The following is a 19,795-nucleotide window of genomic DNA, read 5'->3' as shown; positions in this document are numbered from 1 at the left end:
TATGTTAATGGTTTTTAACCTTTAAGTTAAGGTGTTTTTAGAACACATCATCCTTTGGGAGCATATTTGGTTGCAGATTATGTGCAATAAAATCTGAGCGTTTTACGTTTGTACAGCTTTACAGTCCTTTTGAATAATCAGGTCTAAGTAATAAGCCTAAACATGGTGGAATTAGCCTACATATAGATTAGATTAGATTAGATTAGATTAGATTAGATTAACTTTATTAATCCCACAACTGGGAAATTCATTTATATAAAACAATTTAATTAGTAACTAAATTTTCCTGCTTAAAATGTCTGCTGAAATAATTATATATATTTTTGACTTGTCTGAGAGCAGGAAAAAGCACCCGGTGAAACTAAAAACTTAAGGATGGCTGAGTTTTGTTAAATGTCCCAGTGAGCTGTTCCACAGAGACAGCAGGCGCATTAGCAAGACATCTCCCAAGTGGAATGAAGCCATCGTTAATGTGATTAAATACACCTGTGGTTTTCCTGCTACGTCAAAATGAAGGCCTACTGAAACATCCAAAAGGTTTCTGTAAGAAGCGACAACTACCTCTGCTGTGAGTGCGAATGACCCACAGCGACCACACCAACTCCTCGATTATAGCCTCCATAACACAATGTACACAGTAGAAACCTACCCATCAAGAAATCCAGAATGACCAAATCTATGAAGTCCACCAGTCTCGTGCCTTTGTTGTACGGTGGTGTCTTTTTCACCGTCGAACAGTAGTCTGACTCTGTCTCCCACCTGAAACAGACATGCATTTCCATCGCTTTCTTGCACAAAAAAGACCTTTTACTCATGAAAAAGAAATGGCATGCGCTCAAATTGCTCAATTATTAATGCTATTCTTTTCAGTTTACACAGATTTGCTTTTGTTATAGTTTTGTATTATGATTGGAAAGTGTTTTCTGTTTAATTTTTCTGAAAAACAATAGACATACACCTTCAACTCACTCCACAAAGCTTTAGTTTTGTGCATGCTGAACAGTGCATAGTGCACAAAAGCAGTCCAGCAATGTGGTGCCAGTTGGAGGCTGCCAATTCAGATGCAACACAACTGTAGTTGTAACATCCGGTGAAAAACCAAATAAGGTTTAGAGATCGCTTGATTATTATGGTCTCTCATGGAGCTGAGGGGATATGTTGAATCACTTCATATCATACTGCACGTTGGTTCCTCTGTGACTAAAGATCTTATACCCACTGACTTTGCCAGCTTGCTGCGGCTGTAGGAGCGTCTCCAGGGTGATCTCCAGACCTCCGCGTGGCCAGGGAGAGGTCTGGGAGCATGACAGCCAAGGAGGACTCCAGGTCCCTGGGACTTCCACATACAGCGTGCTCTGTTGAACAGTAGTAGGAGCACTGGCCATAGAAACACACATTTCCCACTAGGGGGAGCCAGAGGAGCATAGAGAGGGAGTAAAGAGGAAAAGCATAGGAGAAAAAATGTCAAAGGAAAAATTGGGATAAAAGAGGTTGTGGGTGGTTGTTACTAGTGAGAATTAGAAGAAAGAAAGTATATTCAAAGAGATTCATAATTAGTTGATATTTTGAGCAGGGTAAATGAATAAAGGAGGAGTGTGGTAGCAGTACCAGGGGAGGTAAAAAATGTTCGGGCCAGCTTGCGATCGGTAGTGACGTCTTTGATCTCTTTGACCACGTCCACCAGCCTCCCAACCACAGGAGGGACTCTCCTGTAGCCCAAAATCCTGCAGCAAGAGAGAGAGAGAGAGTGAAAGGACGTATGAGTTGAGGACAAAGACAAGTGGGGAAAGACAGAAAGAGAAAACCAGAGAGGGAAGGGAGGAGAGAGAAAATTCAATATGGAGTTACATAACATGTATTCACTATGTGGCTATTTCGGCCACCATTTCACACACTGTGCTCACTGTAGCTGTGTTATGCTGTAGTTTCGTGGATAGAAAAAAGTAGATTTGGCACCTGTCCAGGTGAAAAGCTGCAATTTCTGCATTGTGTCTCTCAAAGTCTGAGAAGTAGTAGAGGTTGTAGTTGGTTTCGTCATCTCTCTCCTGCCTGCCGGGGAGAGGCAAGGTCAAACTACAGTACACAATACATGCGTTAATTACATATTTTCACCAAGTGAAGCCTCTTTTACCAACTCAGTTGCATTAAATATGCACATGGCTGTAAGAAGTTTCCATTCACTGTAAAATGTGACTAATCTTCTCACAGACATTTCAGTTCATGAATTATTACACACTTTCCTTCCCTAATATTTACTTGAACAATGCATTACTGAGTTGTTTGAAGGCTTGGAAATCTCTCTCTCTCTGTTTCATCTGCAGTTTCCCATCACAATTTATTGGATTAATTTCAACAGGATTTAAAAGATTCAATGATACACACGCTCTGTAATATTAACAGTGTGTTGGATTTGCCCCTTGCGACTCACTTCATGGGCTTGAACATAGCTTGTCCATAGTTGGGAAATGACATCACCAGCTTCAGTTGCGTCCCCCCAGACTTCTGCACTGAAAAACAGCACGGAGAGCGTTACCATAGCAACAAAGCACACAGTGCACAGACGCACAAACACACAACAGGCAGCGCTGTGGCTGAGCACACTGACCGTTAAATGGGGGACACACACGTGCACGCTCATGCATAAAGCAAACTATAAAGAGAAAGTATGTGCGTCATCAGCGAGACACAACACAGTTCAGTCGGTTCAGTTTGTGGATACACACCACCGTGTTTATCTCTGCTCTATTTGTCTGGACGCTGTATTACATTGCATTCATTCCTGTGAGCGTTACCCAGCCTCATGATCAAACATGATACAGTGTATTATCAGAAGCATAACCTAGAGAGATGTATCCCTGATGTTAGTTTTTGTATATTATATCGATTTATATCTTCTTTGCCACAGATTTCAATATGTTTTCATTGTTATTTTTTACCTGAAAATGTTCTTATTTTCTTTTTGTTTTTGTTTGACCTTCCTCTATTTCTCAGGAGACACAACGTCTTAACAAGCACACCTTTTTGTGCACTATTCCAAAAATAAAATGCAAATTGTTCTTAAAAACCACATGATTAGTCATGACCCTGAAGTTAACTCTTTAAAATTTAATCCGAAAAAGTCAGAGTTAATTTTAAGTGTTACTCAACCAAATTTACAGAGACAAAATCATGGAAAAAATGGAAGATTTTTATCATCTATAATATTTTTAATTCCTTTTTTTATTTTATTGACCTGTTATGTACCCACTGCTGTTATTAAAATAAGCAACTGCTGTCACAGTGATCTCAAAGTAAATTACACAAATAAGATGTGAGGCCTTGAGCTTTAAAATTATTTATAGTTTGTCAAGGTTGAGTGACGATTCATCCCAAACACAGAAACAACAAAAACAAAAAAAACTCGAGGCTATGTCACTTTTGAAAGATGAAATAACACATTGTTCCAAATTAGCTTTGCAAGACGACATGGACAGACAACATGATTGAACTGATGTTTCTGTATAACTGACATCAATGAACAAGTTTTAGCGACTTTAAAACTCCCCTCTCCTTGTGAAACCTTTACACTGTTTTTACCATTTACAAGCATGAAAGGTTTCATTTTCAAATAAACGTAATAATCTTAACACAAGCCCTTATTCTAATCACTAAACCTTAAAGGTCCCATATTGTATAAAGTGAGATTTCCATGTGTTGTCTGATTATAGATCAGGTCTAGGTTCTATATTAATACTGTGAAAGTGTCAAAGCCTCAGTCCACAGAGAAATGCACACAGCCTGCATTCAGAAAATGAGCCTTAAAACCAGCCGTCAGGACTTGCTGTAATTTTGTGATGTCATAACAAAGCAGCCAATGCCCTCACCCATGTCCCAAGCCCCGCCCACCTGGGCCCACCATCAAACCTTGCAGGATTTGGTTTCAGAAGAGGATCAGAGCCTCCTCTCTTCTGATTGGCTCACCAACCTGTTGTTACTAGAGCTCCAGGGAGAAGCCTGAGGGAGGAGATGTAGGCTACGTCTTCTTATGGTCTCACAACTTCAAATAAAACACTGAAAACGTGTAAAAAATGGGACCTTTGAATTCTCTTTTATTTTACTAAGCCCAACCAAAAGGTCTTCCCATACCAAAATGTCCTCAGGACCTGTCTTCAGAAGTTTAACTAAACAGAGTACACAGTGAAAAAGTTAAACTGTGAAGAAACATGCATGACTGAGTGGTACTGAGATGTTTACTACATGCCCAGCAGTGGCTCATGTATTCCCGTCCATCCTCTGCTGAGCCTCCAAGGCTCCTCAAAGCTCCACAGTAGCTTTCATGTCAGGAGAACTTCAAAGTAAATCTGCATTTGAAAGTCTAACCCTAAACCTGATATGTCACACAATCACAACAACTCTCCCCTTCATCCTGCCTTCACCCTACCTGAAACCCACCCACCTTTACTCCCACAGGTTTGGTTCTTGGGGGAAAATTAGTTTTGGTTCTGTTAGATCTTCTTCTTTTCAAGTGGTGGTATAATTTTTGTGCAGATTGCAGTCCGAGAGGAGTCTTTAATATACTGATTTATTCAAGAGGTTCTCTGAGTCATCCTCTCGACTGACTCTGATCCTCCTGTCATCTGCTTGAAAACCATCTCGCCTTTGTTCGTCTGACACCTCCGCTGTCATGCATGATCAATGTGTGTTATTGGTGCGACAGTGTCAGGCTCTGTGCTCTGCTCTGACCATACTGTGCTAACTGTTACACACAAATACAGATAGTAATGAAAATACAAGCTCAGAAGCTGCGGTGTCAGACCTGTGCTCACGATGCGGCTCGTGGCGAGCTGCTGGGTCAGAGCCTCCATGTTGGGGTCACGATGGGGGTAGAGCTGCCAGCGGGAGATGCCCAGATGGAAGCGGAGCCAGGGAGGGTGACTGTTGCTGCTGCTGTTCCACTGGATGTCCTCATAGCCGTCCTGGCTGGCACTCACCCTGGAGAGTGATGGGGGGGGGGGGGGGGGGGGTTAAGGAGGGGAAAGAGACGGAGGAGAGTGTGTCAAAACTGAATCTCTTTGGGTTTTGGACTATTGGTCATTTGCAGAAGCCATATCAGGCACTTGACAGATGTGATGGGAATTTTCCACAATTTTATGACATTTTACAGACTAAATGATAATTAATTAAATGAAGAAATTATTGACAAATAATCAGTGGTGACGAGGATGGTTAGTTGCGTCCAGAACAGAAACACTGGTGGTGTCTACAAAGCCTGCGTATCATATTGTTCCCATTGTGTTAAGACTCTTTGAAGACGTGCTCTACGTGCAACCAACAATATACAGCAGCTCTGTACACACCTGCAAGAGACACCACAGAAATCTATAGCAGCAGCATCGTAACAAGTATAAACCAGCCTCGACAACAGGAGCTCAAATCTGCTTCCTGCAGTCTGACCCATCTGGTGAAAACCTTGCATGTGCTCGGTTAGCGGTGAGCTGTGTATAGCGGCCCCTTGCAGGATGGAAAATTGGATTGAGTATGGCAACTGAAGAGATGCTGAAATAATTCAAATAAAGCGAATACAAGTATGTTTGGTTAAGGAAAGTTTGATTGTGAGAATGATGAGAGTTGATGTCAAAGGAGAAATCTTATGCAAATGCTGTCGTTTTGCACAGTAGCTGTATAAGACTGACCACATCTGAGAGCTCTTCTCGCTAGCCTTGACCTTTGGTTTCACTCTCAGCAGCCAGTCTTCTTCAGGGATAGGAGGGCTGAGCATGTTGTACAGAGGATGGTCAAACAGCGCCTCCAGTTTTGACAACGCAGACTCCATAGGTTCTGCTCCGTCGGCGCCATAACGTCCCACCCTTGCTGCCGTGTTGATTAAAGCAGGATGAGCTTTGGCATCCTTATTGGCGTCTCCATTGGAAGAAGCTCTTTGTGCAGTATCGGTCGGTGGCTCCGCTACATCACTGATCCCCACAGAGGTGTAGTTGGTGTGTGCCAGGTCTCTCAGGATGTATGTCTTGGGTGGCAGTGGGTGGTCACAGGGCTGGTGGTAAATGGAAAGAGAGACAAGTGCCAGGAAGAGGTGGAGGAAAATGCTGATGAAGGCCAAGGACAGACAGATTGTCCTGGAGCGACGGCGCAAATACCACATCATCCTACTGAGAGGAGAGTGTGAGAGAGGGTCAGGAGAGGTGGACAACTGAAGGGAAGAAGAGAGAAAGAAAAATGTGGCGTAAAAAAGATTTAAAGAAAAAAAAAAGGGGGGAGAATGTGAGAGAAAGCCATGTGGGTAAAGGTGATGAAAAACAAATTACAGTAATGGCATCAAGCAAACCTGACTTAATGAAGAACATGGCATTGATAAAGGCATTAAGAAAGCTTTTAACACTTTTATTTAAAAGTCTATGTCAGTCTACTCCTGCTCCCAACTCTGCAATCGATTCACTGAGAAAACATGAGAAAAAGGCAACTTACAACACAGCTTCCTACCTATTAAAATGCTTTCCGTCACTCCTCGGCTGTTGCTGCTTCCCAGTGGACTCAGACAGGACTCTATCCAGTATCCAGTCAGCCTTTACCCAGGTGTTTGAACTTTTCTACACCTTCTGCTACCAGGCTCGGGTCGGGAGAGGTGCCAGGTCAAAGTGATCTGGGGCCGGATCAATGTGTTTTCTCATCTCTTTGAAAAGTTGGTCTCTTCCTGCCGGTTTGTTTGTCATGTCTGAATCCATCAGTTTGACAAAATTGGACAACTTTTTTTGGATTTATAATTTTGGGGAAATCTCTAGAAGCCGCTTCAGTGAAGAAGAAGAAAAAAAAAAAACCTCTTAAATGTAAATGTGTATTTGATGTTGAACAGCGAGAGAATCACGATCTGCCAGGTCATTTGAATGACAGCCTGAGCTGTTTTAATCTGTACAGATAGGAGCAACATTAGCACACACACATCCACCAGCACTCACTCCTACTGTTCCCTCATCTCACCTGTCAGAACTGACTGAATTCATGAGACAGAGGCAGACTCTTTATGTCCTCATTAAATAATTCTTTATTGGCATTCGGTCTGCAGCTCGTATAAAGTACTGTACAACATCAGTGATCACATCATCTCTTGTCAGATTGAATATAGAACCCAAACCACGAGCAGTTAATTATCTGCAGTCTGGTAGAGGTCTCGACGAAGCAGGCTTCATAACCAGGCAGCTGGAGAGACACATGTTTCATATTCTGAGTGTATGTTTGCACTGAGACTTTGATTCAGGAACTTCAGACCTCCTGGAGAGTCCCACAGGATCCACTGCGTCTGTGAAGTATGCCTCTTTAAAGTCTGTGTGCATGTGTGTGTGTGTGTGTGTGCGCGTGTGTGTGTGTGTGTGTGTGTGTCTACATGTTGTATATGTGCATCCAGGACAAAGAGAGAGATAGAGAGAGTTTAACAAAAATGCGTGTGTCACTCCCGTGTGACTGTTTGCACGGTGCACTGACTGTTCATGGAGAAGGATCACCTTTCTTTAAACATGACAGTCTGACTCATCTCTCTCAGCTGAACAGAGCGGATTGAAGGGATTTAGAGAAAGCTTTTCTCCCGTATTCATGCAGGTGGTCGTATTCATTAATTGTTAATCAGCGCTCATCAAACATGGATGTTTTGGATAACAGCACGAACAACATGCAAATGAAGCAAAAGAAATTTGATTTTCATGAACATCAGGAAAACCACAGTGGGAAGTGCAAGTTGTTGGAGACAGGGGTAGCTGGATTATATTTTTTGCATGAGCGTGTTTCGTTTATTATCTGTAAAGATTAGTCTGTCTTGATGAGTGACTATTAGTCCACAAACTTCTGTGACTAGAGAGAACAAACAAGTGTGGAAGGGCTGGGGTTTATTTTAGCTGGCACGGTGCCTCGCTGGGTCTCTGTGGAAAGCATACACAGATAAGGACACAGATGCTGGTTTTCCAACAGGGATGTTATGTTTGAAGGGCGACCAGGAATGTGACACTTGTTGACTAACAGAGATCAACAGAGGGTGAACTGGTTTATGCATTTTTAGCTGTTCTAACTTTGGGTCCAGGCTGATATATCTAAACCTATTGAAGGGACTGACATTGAGACTGACCATTTTGGTTTGTAGTTAAATATCTTGACTATTGGATGGATTGCCATTAAATTTGGTACAGACATCCAGGGTGCCCAGAGGATGATCCCCTGACTTAGTCCCGACCTTGAGAAAGCCGTCCATGCCCTAATAAATTCAAGGTTAGATTACTGCAATGCACTTTATGTCGGCGTCTCCCAGTCTTTTCTCGGTCGCCTTCAACTTGTGCAAAACGCTGCTGCCCGTCTTTTAACCAACACTAACAGACGGGTGCACATCACTCCTGTTCTTAACTCTCTTCATTGGCATCCTGTCCTTTATCTTAACGGCCTTGCCCCATAGTATTTATCTGAGCTTTTAACTGTCTGAAATCCTGGTAGACCTCTGAGGTCAACAAATCAACTTTTGCTGGAAGTGCCCAGCTCAAAATACAAACACTGGGGTGACTTTCTGTTGCTGCCCCCAGGCTCTGGAATAAGCTCCCTGCCGAGATGCATCTTATTTCTGACCTGGGCCTTTTCAACTCAAGGCTAAAAACTTACCTATTTAGGATGGCCTTTAATACCCAGTAGTATGATAACACTTTTATCTTATTTTATCTTAATTGATTTTGTTGTATTTTATTGCTCTCATTGTTCTTTTATTATTTTTTTTAATTGTTTTCACTTATTTTTCTCTTTATTTATTACCTGTTGTAAAGCACTTTGGTACGCCGAAAGGATTGTTGTAAAGGGCTGTATAAATAAATTACATTTACATTACATTTACATTTAGTCTAGCAACACCATGAGGTGAGCATTTGTCGTTTTGAGGGAAAAGTCTCAACCACTATAGCATGGATTTCCAGATAACTGTGTCATTGTAATTTGTGTGTATTTCTAATTAGCAAATGTTAGAATGCTAACACCATAAACTAATATGGTGAATGTGGAGAAAACATTATAACTGTTAATAAGAAGCATCTTAACATTATCATTTAAGTATTTTAACATGTTGGAGAAAGAAAGAGAAGAAGAAAACGCCTCACGGCGTTGCTGAGGCATCGTGTTCAGACGGACGGACAGACGGATGGATGTACGGACGAACCTGGCTGTCGCATAATTATGTTTACGCCCAAGTGACAAAGCCCTTTAGGGGGTGAAGTAATTATGATGGGAGCGCAGGATTAATTGAGGAGACATTGTTATAGAGGGACAAGGTCCATGTAGGGAGGAGGACGGGTGGATGGACGGGTCAACAGAACACTGGAGTTTAATAAGGGAGACAGCTGTTCATTTCCTGCTTCCACCCACCCCCAGGCAATGTTGTTTTCTTGATGCAGCAAAATACTAACCACTGTTATGATTTGCATTGTGCTGACATGGAGATGTGACTTGTTTAAATTAAAATTATTATGTGCCTGAGCTGTTTTGTTTATTTAAGCGAGGAAGCAGCTTTGCAGCTTGTGAGAACTGCTTTACATTTCACATGGTTTTTAAGGTTGTCGGCATTGTATAGAATTAGAGAGCTGTTATTTAAGTGTCATTTGTGTTTTATTCACTTTTTTTTTTTTTTACGTCGGTTGACAAAGGATATCCTCAGCCTCCAGAAAGGTGATGAGGGGAAATAATCATACAAGTGCAAACAGCAATAACTGTCGTCTCCATATCTTTCCCTCCAGTCATCTGATTTGTTTTTCTTACTTCAGCTCAGCTACAAGCCTTCTGGGCTTTTTACGTTTTGCTAAGTGTCTTACTTTTTGTCTAATGCACTCTTTCTGTCTCTGCCCCTCACTGATGTATTATAAACAAGCTGTCTCGGGTTTGATCCACACACAACGCTCGTCTTTCATCCCCTCTCGCTTCATTTCACCACCCTCCTCCGTTTCCCCCAAAACTTATGGTACCCTTTTTATTTCAGTCTGGAGATGAGCTAATGAAACACACAGTCACAGCAACTGATGGTCAAAATGGGAGCTGCCTCACACACACACACATACACACTCATATTAATATTGGATTGTGTTTCTCATTTCTCAATAAAAAAAAAAGCCCACTAGCAATGTTCAGATGAAAAATTCATCCCTCTCTCCTGCAGTCCTCTGTCGCCCTCCGTTTCTAACTGCTGGCTGCCCTTCCCTCGCTCTGCTCCTCTCTTACTCTCTGTACCCTCGAGCGACTCGTGAAATCTGAGACTCTTCAGTCTCTAAACTCTCAAAAACCCACTTTCTCTTTGACACGAAGTCTCCTTTTTCTCTACCAGCAATCGGATTCTGCGAGTTGTCAGTCACTACGTTTTCACCCAGCTGCAGATTCTTTCCCTCCTTCACCTCCTGTATATCTACCGCTAACACGCATCCACGCACACACTCTCATGCACACACACCCAGGGTCGCTCAAACCTTCCACCTGTCACTGCAGGTGGTGAGGAAGTTGCTAAGATACAGCACCGAGCTTTTCCAACACAGACAGATCCTTCGAATGAGAACACAGTGTGAGAGCACGACACTGTGTTTGAACTTCAACATCAACAGTTACGGTACTAATCTGTGTAAACAAAAAAATGTTTTTTTTCCTACTGCCTGCTGCTGTGCCATGATATGTGAAGGCTTTGACAATTGCTGTGCCACTAGTCGCCTAGTAAACATCAACTATTCTATTATAATTTCTCTATTTTTATTTATTTAAAAAACTTTTTTTTCCTACATAGTACTAAAAGGAGAGATGGATTATAAGAGCTTTCCTCCACTAAATTAAAGTTTGGTGTTGAATTATTCTATTCATTCATTCACACATTTTTTGCAGGATTGAAAATAGTGAATTTTAATAGCATTTGGTATCTGCCCTTGGAAATGTATTAGCATTAATAAACTAACTTTAAATTTTAAAATGTAAAATGCACTTTAGATCCCAAATTCCACAGAAAAAAAAAAAACATATATCTTAACCTCTCAACACCAGGTGTAAAAACCAAAGACACACAGATCCCAGTTGGTGTTAGAGAGAAGTGTGCATGACATTTAACATTTGCCTCATGTGGTAATGTGGTAATTCACTGCGTGCTCCACAGAGCCTCTTGCAAGGAGCCACATCCGCCTCAGCAACCTCGCCTGACACTCCCTCCACGTCTCATTCTGCGTCTCCCTAATCTGGGCTGCGGTCGAAAAAGACCAAATAATCTCCTCTCCTCACTTTTTCCTTGACCTCGGTGGAAAACATCATGAGGTCAAGGGAAGATGTGAAGGAGAATTCATAAGGATTTAGGGAAAGACAGAAAATCTGGCTGCACTTACACTAGACACCACAGACTTTACTTATAACACATGGACGATAAATACTCCTTTTTTTTTACCTTTTTATACATTTTAACACAATGGGAGGGGATTTAGTGAAACATTTATGTTTATAGTATTTAATTATTTTGTTTGTTGGTTCGCTAATGTTATTATAGCTATTTAAATTATACTATTGTATCTCACTGTCAGCTTTCTCTCATCTGAGGCACTTTGAACTGCACTAACCTGTATGAAAAGCGCTACACAAATAAAGTTCGATTGATTGACTGATCATTAACAAGAAATTCAATATGTCGTTCTTCTTCACTACCACCCTGCCAGATCGTAGCCTCTGCTTCGGTTCGACTGCTCTGTCTCTGACCCCTGACCTGGCTCTCCTCATCGTCCTTGTGTTTCTAAAGCCTCTACTCTCCCGAGGCTGCTCCTCTGGTCTCCACCCTCATCCACAGCACCATCATCTCCATCACCATCTTCAATAAATTATCCCTTATCCAGCACCTTGCCCACCCCTCGTCTGTGTCTGCACTCGGGTTCAATAGTTCAGGAGCCCCACTTAACAGCGGGATAATGAGCCTCCTTCCTGCACACTGGGGAGAGCATTTCGGTGTTGGGAGTGAGCAAACTGGCAGAGTCTTTACTGTGACTCTGTGGCTCTTTGTATGAATTTTTAACAACACTGAGGAGACACAGTGAGAGGGAGGAGATATATAAAGAGTGTTTGAGGTGAATAATGAATGAGATGCATCACAGGGTGGAACTATGTTTACTGACACAAGAGCCACTGCGTTAATCAGAGGGCTGTTACAATGGCCGCAGAATGTGCAGGCTTCCCTCGCATGAAATAAGCCGACCAGGTGACTCAGGGTGAAAGCTATCAGTGTATTACACTGGCAGGAATCCAAGCAAATCTGGATGTATCTATGTCAAATCCATTGCGGTCATTAAAGGGAGATTTTTTACAGGAGAAATGCTGTAATATCAAAAATGCAAAATCAAAAATACCATGAATGGATTTTGGAACTCCTTTTGAGAGCCGTCTGGTAACAACACAAGGTCGGAGATGACGACAGTCAGTGATGCAGACATTGCACGTGTTTGCAGGTCATTCTAACTTTCAGATTTTAACTGTATAATAATCTCAACATCAGTCGACTTAAAAATTGATTTGTTGGAGGCTTTCAATGGGAAATTACTTAGAATTGTTAAATAACTACGCAGGCAAATTATTTCAGAGAAAGACATTTTGGACCAAGATCAATCTATGATATAATCAATCAGGAACAATCTCTAAATGATTTGAGGGTAGATTCTCACTGGTTAAGTCATAGAACAAATACCTTTCAAAACCATCGTGGTTGTTTGAATTCTTCAGATTTGAGAATAGCACCTGAACCCTGACACCCTGAAATGATGTTCATGTTGGGCAACATCACGACAACATAACAGACAAGAACATGTATTGATCAACAGCTCTGGACCCAGGCTTGCTCTCTGCTCTTCACAGATACGGTTGTAAAACTGTAGCATGTAAAACTACTTTCATTTCTAATTCAGAAAGTTTCAATTGTCACTTGACCATCGGGTGAAACAGACAGATCACCGTGACTTGACTATTTCCTGCAAAAATCAGACATGTTGGCAACAAGTGTGAACAGAAGGGAAGTGGTGACGGTGAGGCGTGAGGGCAAGAGTGCAGGCTGACCTGATTTTGGGGTCATGGTGTTTGGGTACTGAAATGTTCAGGTTGAAGTTGCCAGATTTTGCTATTCTGTCAATAACAGTGGCCTCCCTCCATTTCTGGGTCAAAATGCCCTCTGCACTGTCATGGTGCAAAAGGGCCACTTCAATTACACAACATCATAGTTCTTTCTCTGAAGCAGACACATCTTTTTTTTTAATAAGTCTGTAGTACTGATATCAAAAACTATGCAGTGTAATATTCTGTTAACAAATCTTTCTCAACATTCACGTGTAATATAAAACTGAATGTACTTGAATTATTTATGTGTTGCAGATCACCTCTTTCTACCAGTTCATGTCTATCAGTCTACAACATGGCGCTAATAGGAGGCCACATATTAATATTGTAAACATGAGGTAAAGCAGTCGTTTGGTTAGTCGACTGTTGATGCTTGTCGACTGACAATAATGTGTCTATTCAAATGAATAAGATACTGTGTTAACAGATATTTAACGTCATGATTCTTGTTTATTTCAGTTCACAAATGTATAAATAGTCAAGTTAATGTCAGATTTATCTTTTCGTTACCTGATAATTGAAACTGCAAATAAAGCTCATTTTACATCATATTCTGTATATAGTTGACTAATTAAACACATTTATATTTGCACATCCTGCATAACGCACGTCTATATACACACACGTGTACCACCAAGAGTACTTTTCACTAACACTGATTTGAATTGGTGCACTGATGCATTTGAAATAGATTACATGAACTGGAGCATCTCTCACTGAAACCACAGAGCAGAGCAAGCTGAGTGGAAATGTGCCTCTTGGTGTCAATAAGGAACTCGACGAAGAACACTTCAGAAAAATTGGCAGTTTTAGCAACTTTTTCCCGCAAAATAATTCAATTTGCCTTAAGAGGGAAATAACATTTAAACTGTAACACAGCATCTTTTCAAAACAACTTTTTCCAGTCTCTCAGGGAAAACCTGCCTCAGCCAATCTGACAAGTCCCTAACACTCCGTCACTTCTCTTTTTTTCCTTATGAACATAAAACTTTGTTGGGGTATTTTTGGAAGCATCTTTGTTAGTCCCCTCCTCTGTGTACTTCTTGTGTATAAAAAGCCTTGGAAAAACAGTTGGTGGCATGTTTTTCCTCTGTGTGAAGCACATACTACTTTTATAGCACATACTCTTTACCAACATTTTTAACCGAAACTCAAAATCTATTGATACTTGAGACAAATGTGTCATTTGACTCCTGGCGATGCGGGTGCAGTCACTAATGATTCTATTTTCTAAAAAACACCACTTCTACCCGTTACAGTTCGCTCTCAACTTACCAGAAATGCCTTTTTCCTCAGCAGCTATTGTTGCAAAGTTGCGTTTGCTTATGATTGACTTAATTTGACCTTAAATGCCTGAAACTTAATGAGTGGAAGTTTAAACCTGCAGCCACGAACAATTGTGAAGAACACAGGCGACAGTCTATGTTCCTATTTCATCACATTTCAGTGTTTATTGTACAATCAGGTCAGTTCACACATAATGGTCCATTGCACTGGATCATTAAAACTGGCATCACCATGAAAACAATCACATTGCTAATATCACTCAGTTGGGTGATATTATTAGGGATTATTACAAACACCTTTACAGGGAGAAAAGGTGGATCGGGTTTAGTGTTGCTTGGCTCAGGAGACGCTGAGCCTTTAGTTGTAAGAAGATGACACTGGTCTTTAAAAAGAAGTTTTTCAAGTCGCATCAAAATATGTACACATAAAAAATATTACAAATTTTATTAAAAGACTAGTGCGGCTTGAGAGAGAGAGAAAAGACACGTGTGTAACGTTACAGACAGCGTGGACAGTTTACTGTTGCACAAACTGCTGAGGGTGGTGACAATGAAATGTTATTTCAAAAAACTGTGTGTGTCCAGCACACACAAACATATAAACTCACTCACACACACGCTCCCTGAAGAGGAATGAGGATAAAGGACTTTGGAGACCCTGGCTGGCTGTATTGTTTGTAAAAGTTAAACTTACTTGCACATGCACACTCACAAATGTTTAGGACCGTGGATACAGCTTCAGAGAAAAAAAACCAGAGAAAAGTGACAAACAAGGCAGGAAGCTATTTTTATGCCAAAGTGACTGCCGCTCTCAAAATTCCCTTTCAAGTATCTTCCCTGCCAACTGCGTTTTTAACTGGACGAGATCTCCAAGTGATGGTTTGCTATCTGCCACAGTGGCTGGTTGTGTGGACAAACTGACCTGCCGCAACACAAATGTAACCAGCGTCTGGCTGGTAGCTGGTGCTCATTCCCAGCCCAGTGACCATGTCAGAGGGGAGGAGGGGCAGCGAGGAGGTGCTACGAGCACTTCCAAACACATACGGCCAGGCTCCCTCCAAAGAACATGTAGAGCAGGTTCTTCACCTCGTGCGTGACCTCAAAGCCGAAGCCTTCACCAATCACTACGTGCCACGAGCTCCCAAATTTCTTGTCCATAGACTCCTTGATCATCTTCGCTGCACTCTGGGAAAGACAGTGAGGACAAATATAATTAATAAAAATATTAACGTGTTATATGGATTAAAGCCTATTGTTAATAATAATGATAATAATTTATAATAACACCAGATAAATATTAAAAGCTGACAGAACAATATACACTTACCTCATTGTTGGTTGCAAACTTTTCACAGGCTGTAACACAGAGCTCCATGGTCTCAACCCTCATTTCCTCTGGCATGTCCGTGTGCTGAGAACAACACAAATTGTAAGGTCTACATTTTCCTGTCCGGTCTATTACATACCGGTATTATGAGAGAGATGTGGACCAACAGGAATTAAACTCTAAAAACTTTCTCACTTTAGATATCTAAAACAATTTAAGAACTTTATACAAAACTATACAACAGAGCAAAAGCAAGACAGTTTGCTGTATGCTGCAATCACAAATGTGAAATGTAAATGTCAACAACCCAGTGCAACTTCAAGAATGTCATGAGTGGCTGACCAAATGTGCGACTACAAACACCACAGGACAAAAGGTGACAAATATGTTGGCAATCAGATATTTTGCAGATACAAAAAACAGTGCAGCACTGCTGTGTAGCCTATGTGCTACGATTTGTTCATCTTTGTTTATATAAGAAATAATGTTACATCAATCTGAGCAAAGATATTTTTCTCCACCACTTTCTGTTTATATATTTTGAGTTATCTGTTGATTGCATAATATGCACATATAAATACCACATGGGGTGTGATGAAATTCTGTCTGAATCTTATAATGTAAGGTAATGCCTTGAAGGAATCTTGTGTGTGCCTTTCTTTAATAAAAACTCATGCCCTATGATGGATAACTGTTAAATATTTGAGTCTGTAAAGTACACATTCTCTCAGCTGCAGTTCAGTCAGGACATGGTAGCAGTTTCTTACATTCCCCAAAAGCAGTTACAAAAAGCTCATACAGATTTTAGCAGTCACATTTTATGAACTTAGTAACAATTGCATTTGCAGCACTAAAACTTGTTAGCCTAAGATTTGCGGCCTACACAGCAAATTTATGCAATGACAATGTAAAGTTGACGCTGTCATTGCAGAATGGGCTGCTCCCAGCCGCAGTTAGGATGTTTTTGTCCTGTAACCACTGGCACTGTCCCACTTCTCTCCTACCCTGATGAGAGGGAAGCTGTGAAGTCTCTTGTAGTCGGCCTCTTCTTTTTTTCCCTCGCCAGTCCCAGCCATTCCGACTCCTGCAAAAGGACATTTACTACATGTTAACAAAAAAATTATATCAATACTTAGAAGCTCTGCTAAATGTGTGTTTCGTGTGTACAGTCCAGTATCACACAGAAGAATCTGTAGCTAACTACTCTCAACAAGAACCGGCTGGGGACGTGGTTAGCTAACATCACTTAGCCGTTACTAGCTAGATACAACAAGTATCGTATCGTAGTTAACATCAGAATAGACTATTTCACTTTTGGGCAGTATACATATGTCGCACATTACGACTGGTTTCGTGAACTTGATCAGGCTTTATCATGTTTGTAACCTTAAATAGCTTGATAGGTTTCTACTAGCTAGCTAATTAGCCTAGCTAGTTCGATGGCAAACAGCTGATGCTACCGGTTGATGTTTTCTATCCAAAATTTGACTTATTATAATGCACTGTCGTGTGATTACCGGTGACGGTGTGTTGTCGATAGTTTATAAATGCAAAGTGACACGGAGGCGGGTTACTTACGAGGCGTTTGTCCAGCGAAAACTTCTCCTATTTTACTCCCAGCTCGGTCGTTAAGGAGACATTTTAAACAACAGACGTCCGTAGAGAGTAGTCCCGCCCACCACAGCCAAACGCCGTTCCTATTGGTTCAGAGGCTGTCAATCAACTGAAAGAGAACGCCGTTGTAAACCGCCCCTTTTCACCAAAACTACTTATTTGTTTGTTTTCGATTGAAAATGAATGTATGAGAATGTATTCAACAGCGCATCACTATAATAATTGTGCAAAGACACCTACTACTTTCCCATCTAGCTGCACTGGTATGCAAAATTGTGGGCACCGCTGTGCAAACTACATATTTTGTAGATTTTTGAAGTAAAGAAAACTAAAAATATTCCCTGCAGCTAACAGACACGGGGAAATTTTAACTGTAACACTCCCAAGACAGCCTAAAAACATCTCAAAACTTGAAGTGATCTACAGGAAAAGTGGGTGAAAATTCCTAAATCAAGTAAAAAAAAAAAAAAGGACTGGCTACTAAAATAGTTTGCAAGCTTTGATATCAAGTCAATTATTCAGATGATTTATTAATAAGTAAAAAATAGTAAAACCAGACTCTAAACATACAACATTACAAATAAAAGTCCTGCGCTCAAAACTTGGAGCTAATTTTGACTGCGTTATATCTGTAACAATGTAATAGTGCAGGACCACTGCAGTAAAATCACTCTATTCACAATTTTACTTGATAGTATTACCAAAAGTACCCCTGTTCATTATGCCGATTAATCCCTGTCAGTGCTGAATTATTATATCACCAGATTACATTTGATGCATTAACATAAACAGTACTTAAATGTTGTTGTCAATTAAGGTGGAGCTAATTTAACTGCTTTATGTACTGGTTCTTTTAATCTGTGACAATGCACCAGTGCAGTAACACTAAAAGTAAGTGATGAAATGTTACTCAAATAAAAGTAAAGAAGTATTAGCAACAAAATGACTACTATTTATTATGCAGAATGGTCAGTGTTATATTACTGAATCAGAATATTTGATGAATGTTGTTTTGTAGTATACTTTAATGTTGTAGTTGTTTGGGGTGGAGCTAATTTCAACAGCTTTAAAGGGTAATAAAAAAAAAAAAGACAATTATCTTAACTGTAACTATTTATATTTTTGTGTAAACTCTTAATCTAAAAAGTACTGTATTTATTTGACAGCTGTACTCTTAAATAAATGCAGTGGAGTAAAACGTACTATACTTCCTTCATAAATGTAGTGCAGTACACGTAGCATAAAATGGAACCGTCAAGTGAAATAAAAGTAATTTAGTATGTGCAATTCCTTTTTTAAAATTTCATTTTCATTTTTGAATTAATGCACTGTGATAAAAGGAGTCCAATATATGAAGACAGACTGCTGGTTCATTCATCTAATGAAGAAGTGGTATGAATGTTGCATAAATGTACAGACTTTCCACCACTGTCTAACTATGTGTCTGTCTGCCTGTTCTAAAATTACACCACTGTCTAACAGACTGTGTGCAAGTGAAACCCGTTTCAATCCGTCCTAATCAGCCCTCTCACTGACTCTGACCCACATTCAGCTGGAAACATCTGGGTGGAATCCCCAGGTGGAGAGCTGTGGCCCAGAATTGTCAGTATGCTACACACACACACACACACACACACACACACACACACACACACACACACACACACAGATGCCACAAACCCAAACTCACACACACAGAAATCCACAAAGCTTTGAAAGTGAGATAGGCCCAGATTCTCTGTCTGTTAGCCTGCGTTGTGCATTTAGTGTCACACGCCCGATGAAGTAACCCAGTCTGAAATTCCACAACAAGCATCTGGATTACTTTGCTTTCTGAAACAATGAGTCTGCTCTGGATTAGAGAGGATTATCAATCAATCCCCAGAGAGGCAGACAAGCAGATCACGTGATAATCTTTCTCCTCTTCTATTTGTCTTTTTTTCCTCGTCTCTACTCGTCTTTCTGCACCCAGGAAGATTCTACAATTTGTAGATCATAAGTTTAAACCTAGCCCCTCACCTCATCTCTACTGCCTCCTTTTGATAAACAGTATGAGCCATTAACTAATTGCACAGCGACAGATTATGTTATGAAATGCTTTTGCAGGGGCTTTGATCGGACCAGTCGACCCAGTTTGGCGACAACATCGGTTAGAGAGCCAAATAAATACATTCTGACTGAACAATCCCAACTCAGGGTCCTGTTAATACTCCCAGAGCTTTCAATCATATCACACATTCTTCATCAGTGGGTGGAATTTGCTCAGTTGTCATGGTGATGAGTGTGTTTTAATGGGGGCTGAAAAGCTGTATGATTTCAACCTCAGGACTTTTCATCCTTTTGGGCATAGAGTTAAGATACTCAAGGTCTTCTTACTAGCTTTTTCTGGAAATGTTTAACCATATCATGTCAGCTTCTTCATCATGGAACTTGAATTGCTCTTATCTCG

General features: G+C 40.7%; 2 protein-coding genes across 2 annotated transcripts; both read right to left on the bottom strand.

Moving 5' to 3' along the window:
• Positions 1 to 1,489: 1,489 nt before the first annotated feature.
• Positions 1,490 to 2,677, bottom strand: LOC130167047 (extracellular serine/threonine protein kinase FAM20C-like). Its single transcript, XM_056373005.1, has 3 exons — positions 2,429 to 2,677; positions 1,957 to 2,049; positions 1,490 to 1,724 (listed from the first exon to the last, which is right to left on the bottom strand). Exons 1-3 carry the CDS (start codon positions 2,470 to 2,472, stop codon positions 1,538 to 1,540), a joined length of 324 nt encoding a protein of 107 aa, XP_056228980.1. The 5' UTR covers positions 2,473 to 2,677; the 3' UTR covers positions 1,490 to 1,537.
• Positions 2,678 to 14,544: 11,867 nt separating this feature from the next.
• LOC130163345 (dynein axonemal light chain 4) lies at positions 14,545 to 17,402 on the bottom strand. Its single transcript, XM_056367490.1, has 4 exons — positions 17,311 to 17,402; positions 16,737 to 16,816; positions 15,733 to 15,816; positions 14,545 to 15,590 (listed from the first exon to the last, which is right to left on the bottom strand). The coding sequence occupies exons 2-4, from the start codon at positions 16,806 to 16,808 to the stop codon at positions 15,426 to 15,428; spliced, it is 321 nt and encodes a 106-aa protein (XP_056223465.1). The 5' UTR covers positions 16,809 to 16,816; positions 17,311 to 17,402; the 3' UTR covers positions 14,545 to 15,425.
• Between the last annotated feature and the right edge of the window lie 2,393 nt (positions 17,403 to 19,795).

The sequence above is a fragment of the Seriola aureovittata genome, chromosome 3, assembly GCF_021018895.1.
Source record: "Seriola aureovittata isolate HTS-2021-v1 ecotype China chromosome 3, ASM2101889v1, whole genome shotgun sequence".
Lineage (NCBI taxonomy): Eukaryota > Metazoa > Chordata > Actinopteri > Carangiformes > Carangidae > Seriola > Seriola aureovittata.
This window is presented reverse-complemented; position numbering and strand designations above follow the sequence as displayed.